Source organism: Porites lutea, chromosome 12 (assembly GCF_958299795.1).
Source record: "Porites lutea chromosome 12, jaPorLute2.1, whole genome shotgun sequence".
Classification (NCBI taxonomy): Eukaryota; Metazoa; Cnidaria; class Anthozoa; order Scleractinia; family Poritidae; genus Porites; species Porites lutea.
Window position 1 is genome coordinate 3949032 of NC_133212.1, and position 14921 is coordinate 3963952.

At 40.9% G+C, this 14921-nt stretch overlaps 1 protein-coding gene across 2 annotated transcripts in view; it reads left to right on the forward strand.

Annotated features, from left to right (window-relative positions):
* LOC140921142 (uncharacterized) overlaps positions 1-5688 on the forward strand; it is a 19886-nt gene extending 14198 nt beyond the window's left edge. For both annotated transcript variants that reach the window (XM_073371107.1, XM_073371105.1), the window contains one exon: positions 1641-5688. In XM_073371107.1, coding sequence (XP_073227208.1) covers positions 1641-4969 — 3329 coding nt within the window. In that variant the 3' untranslated portion in view covers positions 4970-5688. The remainder of the gene's footprint in view (positions 1-1640) is intronic.
* Positions 5689-14921: the final 9233 nt, after the last annotated feature.

Here is a 14921-nt window from a genome sequence, read left to right on the forward strand (position 1 = left end):
GTTTACTGGCCTTCTACCGGTATTTCCGAGAAAGTTTTACGGCGCACAAAATGGTTCTTTGACTGAAGAGAAGGATAAAGCTGGTTCTACAAAGGAGTAAATCTGGGCATGTGAAAAAGTATTTACTAATTTTTAAAAAAAGTGGGTTTTAATTCAGCCGGGCGAAAGAAGGCGAAATCAACTCACAAATAAATTGAATGAACAAGAAAAAAAATACTCGCCTCTTTGGAAATGTTCAAAACTCTTTATTCCACCTCAGACTGACGGAATGATCCGTTTTTCCTTTAACATTGGTTGTCTGAGTCCAAAGTAATTTTCAAGTGACGAAAAACAAAAACCACACAAAAGTAAAAAGGCTTTTCGAGGAGCAAACGTTCAAACCTTGTGCATTTCATTCAGTCTTAGTCAGAACTCTCTCAGTGACAAACAAACAAACAAACAACTGTCAACACACAGAAAAGCCCGCCTTGAGCCTGCGATAAGGGATGCGCAGAAGCTTGCGCAGAACGTTTTTCCGCCCTGAATTTTGAAGCCGTTCCAGAGTGTTGTGCCCAGTCCCTCCCTGTGGCGGCTAGCGTTACAGCCCCGCTAAAAATCCCCGCTCAGTTTGACAAATTGTTACTGTCCCCGTCCTCCCGGAGAAATAGAGCGTTACAAAGGCGTTACTCCATGGCTATGTCCCCGTTACTCCCCCGCTATGTCCCGGGGGTCGGGGGGCCGTGGTTTACATTGACTGGTGCATAATCAGATGCAAAAAAAGATGCTTTCCAAAATACGGGTTTTTCTCGCTTAAAATGTCAGCGCAAGCGAAAAAAAATTGACACAGCATGTTTCTAAAGATTTTCCAAGTTTCAACCGACGAGGAAATGGGTAAATAGAGTAAACTTGTCGAGTTTTTCAACTCAAAACCTTTTTCAAATTCGTGCTTGCGTGATTAGCGCGCGGAAAGTGAAACAAGTTGACGTCACAACCATGTTTACATACTCTCATGGAAACACGCCTCTCGGTCACTCAGAGCGCGCGTACGATCTTAGTTATTTTATAAGAATCTTTTCGACCACTTTAAGGAGGGGTTATAGACCTATGCTTTCAGGGGTTAAAAATCATCCTTCCCTTATTGGCCTCTATAAAGAAAACTTTCTAAAAGTTTAGAAAATCAAGAGAGAATTCTCATATTCTTTGTAAATTTTTAACATGAGAAAGTAACAGCCTTGACTTTAAAGCACTTTGCTTAGCTTTTGCAAATTTCTTTCGTTTGACGGCGGTGAACCTGTGCACAGTCAAGGTATGATTAAAGTCTAATAGACGGGTTGAGACATTTTGTTTTAATAAAAGTGTAAAATCCGAAACGCAGCAGAGTGTAAACAGGACTGCGGTAAGTTGAACGGCTTCAAGTTCTAGATATGTTCATTTTTAACATAATTAGTGGGGTTTTATCATTCAGAGAAGGTGTGAAGTGAAAACTTAGTCGTTTTCGTCAGATTTAAAGACAGATTGTTAGGTTTTTTATGCGAATAATTATCTTTTCAGTTTTCTAATTCGTTTTAACGTGTTTTATGGTAGTTAGGCTTTTTGTTTTAGTCTAACAACGTGTTGTCGGGCGTGCTACTGACTACTGACTGGATTTCTTTTTCTCCCAGAAACCTCATGTATGAAATCGTTCGACCTGAACTCCTGTCGAAGCAAACTAGAAGATCATTACCAACAAACAGCAACTGTGCCCACTTCTGTTTGGAGTAAAAAATCCGTTGTTGACATTCACCAGATCTACACTCGACTGTCCTGGGTGAAAGAGGAACAGACGCCAACTGGAACAACACAGTCTGAACTGAAGCATTACACTGAACTTTTTACAGCAAACAAGAACGGCGTCATTCCTAAGAGAATTCTCGTGCAAGGGCAGACGGGAATTGGAAAAAGCACGTTTGTTAAGAAACTGCTTGTTGATTGGGTTGGAGTTAATAAGGGGACTGATGATGAGCAAGCAGCTGTTCTGAAGAATTTTGAGCTTGTGGTTGCTGTAAATCTCAAAGAAGTGTCCAAATGTCAAAGCCTTAGAGATGTCATAACACTGTCCAATGTGTTTGCAAAGGAAGACAAGTATATGACAGAAGGCCTTGTTGATTATATCACTAACAACCAAGAGAAAGTTCTTTTGATCTTTGACGGCTATGACGAGTACCGCTGTGGACGCGACTCGGAAATTTACGAGATTTTCAGTGGAAACAACCTGAGAAGCTGCTCTGTATTACTAACAACTCGTATTTCCAAAGCTGACGAGCTACAAGGACGTGAAGACCTGCATGCTGAAATCACTGGCTTTAGCGAAGTGGATAGAAAGCGCTTTATGCGTAGATTCTTCAAGAGCGACGAAGAGGTCCGGAGGTTAGAGTCTCACTTGTATGAGAGAAAGCTGGAGGAACTGGCAAAAGTCCCCTTACTTCTCCTGTTTTTCTGTATTCTGTGGAGAAAAGGGCAGTCAGAAAGCTTTCCAAAATCGAAGACTACATTGTACATGGACATCATCCAGTTCATTTTAAATCACAGCCATAGCAAGCAAACAGATGATAAAACAAAAAAAGCACCTCAGTATGTGGAGCTCAAATCTTTCAAAGAGATCCTCTCTGAAATAGGTAAAGTTGCTTTACAAGGTCTTCTGAACGATGATCAGTTGTTTGAATACGGTCAGTTGTCCGATTCAGTTCGTTGTGACGAAAGCGTCTTCATCGGTTTGCTTCAAATCACTGAATACTCAGAAACCCTACGACCAGTTGGATTGGTCTCCTTTATTCACAAGAGCGTCCAAGAGTTTCTGGCCGCATGGTACGTCACCTACAGATGTATACCTGAAGGCGGGAATCTCGGTGAAATTGGAGTGAAGTTGGAGGAGTGCTTGGCTTTAGAGAATGTTTTCCAGTTTATATGCGGCCTGAGTAAAGATGGAGCATCGACGGTATTCAGGCATTTGAAGTCTGTCAGAATCTCGGATCCGTCGCTGGATTTATCCAAGGCAATACCGGACGTAGAAAACGAGACAGACGAGCCACTGAGTGACGTCACTGAACGTCAAGAGGAGTTCAGAGATTTGGTTTTATTTTCATTTGCAGAGGTTGAATCAGAAGCTGAGTTTTCAAGTTCTTGTTTGGATTCGCTTGGGAGTATTCTTCTTGTTTCCGATTCATTCCCTAACTACCTCTTGGAAAAGGCGATTGATACAAACTCCTGGTCTTTGGTTTTGAATAAAGGTGACCAATCTCGACGCAAGCTCGAAGCTCTGGCGTACGGAGGAGGCGGAAACCTAATCCCAACGCGGAACAAGATGGTTGAAATACTGTTTACAAAAGGTTCTAAATTTCTTAAAGTTGCACAACTTCTAGAAAAATTCAATAATTGTTGTAGTCTTCGTGGGTGTGATTTTTCCCCAATACTTTGTTTCCGTAACGGCCAGGTCTTCTTTTACATCACACAGTTACAACTGAGCTGCGAGTACCACGCCAGGCTATTCACTGACAGTGTTGTTCCTCTTCATGCAGTACATTCAACTTCAGGACAGTTATGTGTGAAATTCCTGAAAACTCTTAAGTGTTACGGTACTCGATTTTCCATGGAAAGTCTTGGTGCGGTTATCAAACATTGCAATCATTTGGAACGCATTGTTTGCAATTTCGCTCATTTTTTACACTCGTTTTCTTACGATCCCTATGATTTTAAGTTCGATTCTGACGATTCCGATGCTCATGACTCTGTTTGTTATCTCTTGGAGCAAGTACCAAATCCTAGCGTGTGCTCTTTGTCTGTTGAGGTTTGTGCCTTATCATCAACGGGAGCGATAAAGCTTGCATCTTTGTTACCAAGGTTTGAAAACGTTACCCTTCTTAAGCTTTCCTTGGTTAAATGCTCAACTGATGCAGTAACAAGATTGGTTGCTGCTATCAAGCACAGAACTCTAAAGAAACTGTCATTAATAATAGGTGAAATCAACCTGACGTCAGCGGTAGTCGAGGCGCTCTGTCAGTCGCTGCCTGAATTATTAGCTTTAGAAACACTGGCGATAGTTACCTTGGATGGATACCGTTTGCGTTTGGTTGTAAATCGTCTAGTTGATCTACATGTAACACCAAGACTGACGATAGTTGGCTTGACTGATTCCTCTGCTGAAGCAATAACAAGGTTGATTGATGTTTTTGATCACAATATTTTTAGGGAACTAGAACTGGAAAAAATCCACCTGACGCCAGTAGTAGCCGTGGTACTCGTTCAGTTGCTGTCTAAATTATCAGCCTTGCGAACACTGGCGATAAGTAGCTTGACGGAATGCTCTGATGAAGCGGTAACAAGATTGATTGACGGTATTAACCACAAGACTCTCGAGGAACTGGAACTGAGTGAAATGAACCTGACGTCAGCAGTAGCCGAGGCGCTTGGTCGGTCGCTGCCTGAATTATCAGCCTTACAAATACTGAAGATAAGTGGCTTGGGTGATTCCAGGTTGCAGCATAAGGAAGTGGAGGCGTTGTTTGGCAGATTTAACAGACCTTCTTTAAAGGAATTGTGGTTTAATGATTTCACTGCGAGAGGAAGTCTTGCTCCACTTGTGAAAAACCTGTGCCTCTTCCCCTGCTTGAAAGCATTAAGACTTGAAGACTTAGCTATGGGTGAAGCTGACTTGTCTGATATGCTCGAGAATTTGAAATTCACGCCTGATCTTCATTGGTTGTACCTGAGGGGCAATCGACTGGGACACGCAGTAAGATCAATGATCCCATACTTGCTTAAACAGCAAAAACTTGAAAAGGTTTTTTTTGAGGAAAGAGATTGTTCAGAAGAAGATTTGAAGTATGTTCAGGAGGCCGTCAAAGAAAAGCGACCTCGACTGAATATTGATGCGTCATGGGTAAAACCAGCCACATCTGCAATTGCTCATTTGCCATTCAGGTTGGAAAGAGTAGGCAAAACGTACCTCCGGTAATTTGTTGAGTCTTTTGGGGGCCCAGAACAAGGATCTCGGCGCTGTTTGGTAGACGTTACTAACCGAGGTTAAATTACGTTTCCCGCGATGCAGGCTACTTGTACAACGGACAGATTGAATAATCTGGGCAGCCTATATACGAGCTCCCCTCCCCGCACAGGGACTTAATCAAAGTATAGTTTCGTTTGTGGCGCACGCTTAAGGTCATGTAATGAAACAGTTTGAGAGTTTAGCGGCAACGTTTTTGAGCGACGCACGTCAACCGGAAGTGGACTTGCACTCTTGAGCCGTGATAGTTTTTGGGCAAATTGTCCTTATCACTATTATCTATGTCTTTACAAGAGAAAAGACACTCAGCAATACAATTTATGTAGCGTCAAGGTATATTAAAAGAGAGAAAGGCTCACTTCCGTTTGATGTGCGTCGCTCAAAAACGTCGCTGCTTAAACTCCCTACTAGTTTCTGTGCTTGACCAGCCGTCGAGGGCTATGGGTGCTTACGAGATACCTCCCTTCAAGAGACATAACGAGAAGGAGTAACAATCCCATTTCTCAGTAAAAGGAGAAGAAGCATTTGATACGAAGAACTTCCTTTAAGTAGCCTGAATTTCAGACGATTACTTCGAATCGTTTTTACTCCCTCAGTTGCCGAGGGAGTGAAAACGACTCGAAGTAATCGTCTGAAATTCAGTATCCTTTACGGGATCAATTTTTTTTAAAAAAAATTTCGACATGTCATTTTGAGTGGTTAAATTAATAAAGCTTGAGCCACACCCACAGATTGGTCTTCTTTAGAACCTCAGTTTAGGGGCTTTTAAACGAGACTGCAAAACAGTCGGTTTTTCTCTTAAAATTGGTTTATACGACGAAAGAGCAGAGTAAGAGCCTCACACGCCCTACGGGTCTGTGGGGCGGGAGAAAAAAACCTAGCGTCTCTCTCCAGCCTCGCTCTCCGTTTTCAGCTTTTGTTAAATTGTTCGTACGTATAGTGTACTTGAATACGCAAAAATACCGACTGTTTTGCAGTCTACTTTTAAACCTACTCTCCGACAAGCATTCTACCTCCTTTCACATGCGAGTCTTTCCGAGACGAATTCTTGGCTTGTAGCCACGACACAAGGCGGCCACGTTGCCGGTTTGGTGGTCAATACAACAGACGTTTTTTTCGAAGAATTTACATGAAAATAGATTTTAGTTCCCAGAGGAGAGAAATGCTTTTTGTTCTTGACCGCCAACACACTACCGTGACGTCACGCGCAAACCAACAATTGTTGATGTTAGTCAACATGTAATTAACCGAACTTTTCCTTACTTCGATGTGTGTACATACTCTGTATCTGTTGAACACCTGTTTGATGCAAGAGAGTGCGGAGCTTTATTTATTCCCGACTCTCTGTATTACAAGGGCTCGACACCCCATTTAGTCTCGTTTAGATAAACGTTAGGAAATAGGGTAATTCGGGATCAAGATTATACCCTTCGAGTGCTGTCTAACGTGATAAAAAATATTATGGGCTATGGAGTGGTTTGAGAACCACGTGGCGTTATACTAGGGAGTCCTGTATGGCATACGCCTTTTTATTTAAGAGTAACAAAAGACTCATCGAGAGGGCTCACTTCGAAATATCATTACACTGCAAATCCAAAAAACTGTACAATATATAGTAATTAGTCAAACTGCAGGGGCACCCAACGACAATTTTCGGAAGAATATCTGTTCGGAAGACGATTTGAGATCTAGAATTTTGGAAACATTTGTTGTAAAATTTCTTGCTTGCCTGCCTCTCCTAGGATTTTCGAACATGTAAGAAATGGTATAATTGCCTATTTTTAACGGATTTTTACCCTAAAAAGGCACCTAGAATTTTCGGGAGCCTTTTTTCTGGCTGAAATTTTCGAAAAAATAAGTTTTGATCCCTATTATTTTCGGATCACTAGACTTCCAGCTAGGAAACAGATGAAAAATTTTTAGGGGATAAAAATATGCCTATATCTACCGTTTAAATACTAAAATATGTTTAACAATGCTATGTTTAGTGGTTTTGAACTATATCCTCGTTGGGCGCCCCTGAAACTGGGAGCGGCAGCAAAAAGAAGAAGATATTTAAGGAATGCTAACAGGCGGAACATACATATCTGGGCACTTTTGTAAAATCTCTTCGATTCAGATGTAAAAGACTGGACATGAAATAACCTGAGATCAGGCCCAATTTGAGCGGTTCTCATACATTCTCTCTAACGGCTACCGCCCGCCGGAATGTAATTTTCAAAGCGAAACGAAAATAGAGCCTGATCTCAGGTTAGACATGAAACAAAAAGCATTATTTTTCTCCGGAGACAGTAACCGTGATCCAAACAGAAAAACTGGTATATGCGAGCAGCAGCAGAGGAAAGCAGATTAGCTCTAAGGGGTGCGTATAGTCCATATTTTGGAATACAGGAGAAAAACTCATGGAAGATATAATAGATAAAATTATGACAGTGTTGGTCAGTGGTTTAATCATAAATAATCTGTTGCAGACGTTCAGGTAAAGGGGACGGCGCGTGAGATCCAGTGACGGATCTAGGGGAGGGGGAGCCGGGGCCAAACTGTAGCCTGTTCCAGGATCCGTCCGCACGTTGTGAACGCCCGCAACAGGCTAGGCCACGACCGAGATAAAAATTATTTTGGGGCAGAGCCCCCTCTCATCAAAGAGCCCACTTTACTCTCTCCTCCTCGATTCCCGTTTTTGTCCGCCCTCCGCTCCCCACCCTCCGATTGAAACGTGAATTTTTTTCGCGTGTCCTCACACCACCCTTCCCACTCCACCCTAAAGAAAGTCTACCTTGTCTAGAAGGTTCTGAAGCAGATTCTTTCGCTTTCAACTTCCGGCTTCTCCTGAGACGTTTTCGCTTCCCTTGCTTTTAAAGGTTTTGTGACTGATTGCTTGAGTCCAAAGTAAGTCGGCTAGCTGAACTCCCTGGGTAGTCAGCGTTAATTAGTGATAAGTAGAGGTGTTCAATCCAAAACTTTTCTTCTAATTTGGAAAATTCAAGATTGCTTTGCACCCTGGATGCGAGAAAGAAGCTCAACGCAAGGAACTGACCTCTAGAAGGAAAAAGGTAAGCAAATCCTTGTATTTTTTACCCTTTTCTCCCATATATACTTCTTCGTACCAGCGATGCGAAAAAAGGATATTTTTCCTTTACAGGCGATGCAATATTGTCAGGTTATTTTAAAAATTTCATCAGTCTGACAGTGAGCCGAGCCGTCCGTCGAATTCGAATCGCCATATCAAAGAAAAGAGGACGATATTAACCTGATATTAGAGTTACGGCTCTTCAGCATTTTAAACAGACGAGAGATGAATTTAAATCTGTCGAGAAAAAAATATCAGCTGGTTAAATTTCCTGTATGTTAGTAGCATGTGCAGGTTTGATTCTTGGACTTGAAGAATCTGATGAGTAAGCACATTTGTTGTGGGGGACACAATCTTTAGTGGTAAAAGATAAGACTGAAACTAAAACTTTTTTTCTGGAAGTCTTTGGTAAAAGGTAGTTGCACGGTGGTAGAATTTAGAGTTAGTTTGGAAAAGAAAAAGACGGATGGAAAAGTATTTATTGTTCACAAGAAATGTTCGCGTGACTCGGCGTTCACAAAGATCCCTTCCCACTCCACCCTGAGAAAACTCTTGCAACTTGCAGAGCTCGTCCCAGACTTTCCGGCCGCCTTTTCACCTTGGCTTGAAGTTGAAAGATGTTTCGTTGGGTTTGCTCGCCTCAAGTGTACTATTATAACCCTCTGACTGTTCATAAGATCGCTTAATGTATAATAAGAGGTGTTAACTCGTCACTTTTCATTTATTTAAAACAATTCAAGCTTGCAATGACTGTGAACGTTTTGGAATTGAAGAAAAGAAATCGACAGTAGACACTACCAGAGACACTCAGGTAAGCGTATCTTTTGTTTTTATACTTTTCTCTCGTCTTCAGTGTGGCAGCAGTAACCCATTTATATACAAGCTACACCATAATCCGCTAGTGTGAGGCGTTAGGCATATGTTTGTAGATCAATGATCATGTTTGACATTAACGGAACTACATGGCAGAAATGTCAGACACCCGAAATTATTAGGCCATTTACGAGGTCCAGACATGAGGAGACACAAAGGGCTTGCACTGTAAGTATCCCGGAAGGCTCCATACAATTCCTTATAATTTTGTTATAAGGAATTGTATGGAGCCTTCCAGGAGACTTTTCTTCATTAGCTTAGGCGCGGCGGATTTTGTCACGTATGATCAGCGCGAGGTGTTTTTTCCGACACCCTTCTGTCAGGAAAATGTCATCATATGAAAGCAAACCAGACACGATCGCGTCGGCAGGCCGAAGCCGGCAAAAATAAAAGGCTTTTCTTCTTCCAGTTTTGTTTCAATGTGGTCAAAATAAATCAGGTTTGTAGGTTGTAGGTAATAAAATATTGTCTTATTCAGTTCTCAAAAACGAGATAATTGACTACAGAAAGAAGCGTGAAAACGCCTCTCTGGAAGAAAATATTTTTTAATTCTCGCAGCAATTTTGCGAAATCGCGAAGCGCAATATATTCAGTTTCTTCCAAAGCCATCATGATTAAGCAGTGTAATGCCATCACAACTAAAAATGAATTTAGTTTGTATCGCAAAAGCCGCGAAAATAGAGATGAAACAAAAAATGGATCGGAAAAATTAATAAATCACCAAAAAACCGTCTCGCGGGAGCTTTGTCAAACAAACCGTTGGTTTATTTAACCTAACCTGGAAAAAGAGACGTCTGCACGCAGAATACATTTCATACTACATGTAGTTGTGATTTCGGGAACGGACCTCGGGAACCTCATTGCCGTAATATCTTCTACATTGCAGAAACTACAGCAGAATCGCCCTGCTCGCGTGCTAACTTTCCGTTCCAATTATGACTATACGGTACCAGTGAATTGTTTCGAAATTTAAAGGGGCGAAATTTATTTCCATCAGCGCGTAGTTAGCTAGTTAAGCAATAATAATGCACAGCACTGTAAATAACACGGTTCTAGAATATCTGACGGCTTCGCGTTTTGTTCGTCGCTGCATGCAATTTAATCGCTTATAACCTAACAGAAAATGCATGAATACAAACAAGCTCGCTGTTCCACAACCCCGCACTGAATTTTAAAAGAGAAGCCTTTCTTATAACGGAAGAGTGTTGTAGAACAGCTTGTCTCTGAAGGTGCGGCAATAATTTTTTTAAAGGAAAATTAAAAAATCTTAATGTAGATATATGTATCTTTACACAAGGCCTAAATGCAAAGCAGGTTTTTTATTGTTATATCGTTATTATTTTAGTTTTTATCTGGTTATATTTCTATACTTGAATGTAAATATACCTAAGGGAAATACCGTGTATTGCCTTACCTTATCTCTGTGATGTGTGTAAATTTGTCTTTTGCTATGGTTTTAGACAATACGACTTCTCCTGACTATCAATTGTGTGTCAAAACAATGTATCTAGCGCGCGATAAAGAAATTGTCTAAGTGCCACGGTGTAGCACTTTATGACAAAGTTTTAACTGGAAAACTTGTTGCCATCTGGTGTACACCTGTATAGTTTATGTTTGTAAGCTCTACCTAAAATAATCACTTGGTTACACTGCACCCATGATTGTGCCACCTAAAGTGCAGCCTATGTTTGTTAGCTCTACCTAAAGAGTCACTGGGTTACACTGCACCCATGGGTGTGCCACCTAAAGTGCAGCCTATGTTTGTTAGCTCTACCTAAAGAATCACTGGGTTACACTGCACCCATGGGTGTGCCACCTAAAGTGCAGCCTATGTTTGTTAGCTCTGCCCAAAAAATTACTGGGTTACACTGCACCCATGGGTGTGTCACCTAAAGTTCAGCCTATGTTTGTTAGCTCTACCTAAAGAATCACTGGGTTACACTGCACCCATGATTGTGCCACCTAAAGTGCAGCCTATGTTTGTTAGCTCTACCTAAAGAATCACTGGGTTACACTGCACCCATGGGTGTGCCACCTAAAGTGCAGCCTATGTTTGTTAGCTCTGCCTAAAGAATCACTGGGTTACACTGCACCCATGGGTGTGCCACCTAAAGTGCAGCCTATGATTGTTAGCTCTACCTAAAGAATCACTGGGTTACACTGGGCTCTGTGACGGACGTTTGCCTCGCGCTCTCTTCAGAGACAAAAAAGCTATAGTCTGTTTGGCCAAAAATCAAGCTTCGTTCCCCCTAAAAATTTGACACCATATTGGGCCCCGAAAGACGTTAAAAGTTCCTCCACAACAGAAGAGTGTTTTGCTAGAGGTTAGAAACGTTTGGCTTACATGAGTTTCAATATAAAGGTGCAAAAACTTATCAGCATAATTATAGCACACAAACATCGTCATCAAACTCCTGGCATGTAGCCTGAATAAGCCAAGCAAATATAAATAAAGTATATAACCAGAAATATTCGTCAATACAAATGGTCTCGTTAAGTAAATTATACTTCACTTTGCAAAAGAAATTTATCTCTTGTATCCGTGTTACGCATCGAAAAAGCGAGGAGTCATCGCATGACATTAGGTAACAGAGGTAATACCCACAGGTTTCACAAATTTCAATTCCACGATTTTTCGCTGAGTAACAAATTTAAAACTTCAATTCTTACCTTACAGTTGTCGGTTCATTTACCTTACATTCGCCAACACTAGTAAACATGGACAAAACGATGAAATCCGGCACTCTTCTTTCAGAAGTAGCAAGCCGCATGAAGTAAAATCCACCGATATGCGCTGCATTCTCACCACAAATACAAACATTTGTCGTGGAGAAAATACGACGAGGAGGAAAAAATGCCAGATCTTCGCCTCGGCAATGTATTCCAGCTAGCAAGCCGGCATATCTCCTGAAGGTGGACTCGAAGTGGGACAAACCTTGTGATTTTTTCAGGAGCGCTTTGCGCGCAAATTAATTTATTCTGGCGCGAAATGAAGATTAAGAAAATGTATCTGAAATCTAATACACGACAAGAAAATTTTCGCACTTTCGAGGAGCGCGACATATTAAATGGGATTAAGTCGGATTAGCTGCCAGCGGAGAAAACATCCCTGCGTGGGATTGTACTTCCAGTAAAAAGCCTCTGTGTCCTCTCATGCCTCTTACTTTGAAAACGAGGCTAAGTGCAAAACCTTTGTTGTGAAAAAATAAAGAATCATTTTCATATCAATGACTTAATTAGCCTTGCTTTGAAACCGAGACTTATGGAAACTTGGAAATGGCCAAATATAGCACATCATCCATGGTCTCAAAAATCATTAGTTACTTGTCGTCAAGCTGAATGCAGGGGCACCCAATGAGAATATAGCTCAAAACCACTTAAACATAGCATTGTTGAACGTCTTTTAGTATTTAAACGGTAGATGTAGGCATACTTTTATTCTCTAAAAATTTTTTATCTGTTCAGATTTCCTTGCTGAAAGTCTAGTGATCCGAAAATTATAGGGATCAAAACTTACCTTTTCAAAAATTTCAGCCAGAAAAAAGACTCCTGAAAATTGTAGCTGACCTTTTTAGGGTAAAAATCTGTTAAAAATGGGCAATTATACCATTTTTAGGGGGGTTTGAAAATCCTAGGAGAGGCAGACAAGCAAGAAATTTAACAACAAATGTTCTGAAAATTCCAGATCTCAAATTGTCTTCCGAATTGATATTTTCCAAAAATTGTTGTTGCCTGTGCCCCTGTGAATGGAGTAACATCTCACTACTTATCCCTGAGCGTACAGGGGTGGATCTAGGGGGAGGGTGCAGGGGGTGCGCACCCCCCCCCCCTCCCGAGATGACCTGCGGATTTTTAATACAACTGGTGTTCTGCAAAAACTATGTGGTTTATTGGTGTTGAAGTAGAGCAAGAGACGAGTGCACCCCCTCCTAAAAAAAATCCTGGATCCGCCCCTGGGATATTGTATCAAGGGTGATAAATAATTCCATAATTTTAGCATGAAATTTCAGCATTAATTTAATATATAAATTCAGCCAGGGCTTAAAAGGGTAGCTCCAGTTAATCAATTTATGATTTAAATCAAACAATAAACTTGTAATCCATTAATCCGTTAACTTTTGGGGAGATCCATATGCCTTTTAAGGGTGGGGTAATTTGAACAGTGCAAGAATGAAACAACATCTAAAATCTTGCATTGAGTTAATAGGCTTATACAGCTGTACATACACACCCCGGGGGGGGTACTCCCATACATTACCTATAGGGGTATGTGCCGCCCAAAGGGGTCGTGATTTTGAAGCTCCTGGTTTAGAACGGGGTATCCATTTCAGAGGCGTTTTCTAGAACGGGGTATAATATTTCGAATGCACAAAAGCTCTCCCCTTTTTTAAGCAGCCATTTGAAAGCATTCAAGGACAGATTGCTTTTAAAAATACGGTTCAGTGCGTTAACAAAAACCGTTGTACTCTTGTTGCACCCTAGAACGGAGTATAAAAAATTGGCCCATTTCTAGAACGGGGTGTTAGTTTTAGGGCGAATTCTAGAACGGGGTATAAAAAATTGGCCTATTTCTAGAACGGGGTATCAATTTTAGGGGAAATTTTTTCTAGAACGGGTTGCCAATTTGGAGTCCCGGGCGGCACATACCCACCCAGAAAATACCCAAGTGCTCCCCCCGGGATACACACCCAGAAATAGCAATCACCTTTGACCACAGTAGATTAGGCGTGGAAAACAAATTCTTCAAAGAAAATAACCAAATCGCTCACTTACACCACCTTTATTTTATAAAGATAAATTTTTGGACAGTCCCAAAGTATAATTTTTTTCTGTAAAAGCCGTTAAGACACAATAGTCATTAGTGGCAGCTAATGTACACATTTTTACTTATCAGTGTTATCTCTCTGTCTAAAGGAATTAAAGGCCAAAATGAAAAATCAGGCCAGATTTTTTTTGTGTGTTTGTGGCTCGCTACAAGCTAGTAGCGGGTAAACCAGCCTTTTTACATCACCTCTGAAGTAAACAAAACTATCAAGCATTGTTTGTTTATCGCTCCAACCTCAGACAGAATTTATGTCATTTTTTGTCCTATTTTACCTATGCTTCGTTGCTTGCTTCCTTGCTTATTTCGAGTGAACTCAAACTGCATTAACTAGTTTCATCCATTCCTTCCGGTTTCCCATGATGCTCTTCAGTTCAACAATGCTCAAACCAGTATCATTTCGCAGCTGGTCTACATATGTTGTTGCTGGTCTTCCTCTCTTTCTGGCGCCATGCTTTGGTTCCCAGAGTAGCAGTTCACTTATCACCTCATCCTTTTTTCTCCAACAGTGTCCTATAAACCGCAGCCTCCTGATCATTAGTGTATCTGTAATCTTAGGAAGGTTGCCGTACCTATAATTCTGCAGTTTTTTCACAGAATAATCTCACAACTTCGAATTGCACTCATTCAATTCAAAGCGATCGAAGCACGCACTTCCCTTGCCCTTGCACAGCAACTCATAAAAATAAAAACAACATCAAATGTTTTTATATGGAGGATTCAACTATTAGACAGGACTGTTCAGTCAGGTCAATCTACTTCTGTGTAGTATGCAGGGTAGTAATAGGCTTTGAGCAGAAACTTTCAAAAAAATCTTGGTAATTCAATTTCCAAAATCACCCTTCCAGCCAGCCACTTCGGACTTTTGCCCCCATAAAAGGTGCCAAGTGCAGTGTGAACTGTCGAGTGCTTGAATGAACAGTACCTGGTAAAAGATATATGCTTCACAATAATAAAAAAAAGTATTTATTAAAAAACTCGAACACACCTAGTAGTAAGAGGTCTCGGAATCGTTTTTGTTTTAATTTTACTTCTAAAAAGTACTGCATGTGATGTTCATGCACGACTGAAAACATTAACCAGCAAAGCGATAAGAAAGAGATCTTGATAAACAATTAAGACAAGGAGTATAATTCAAT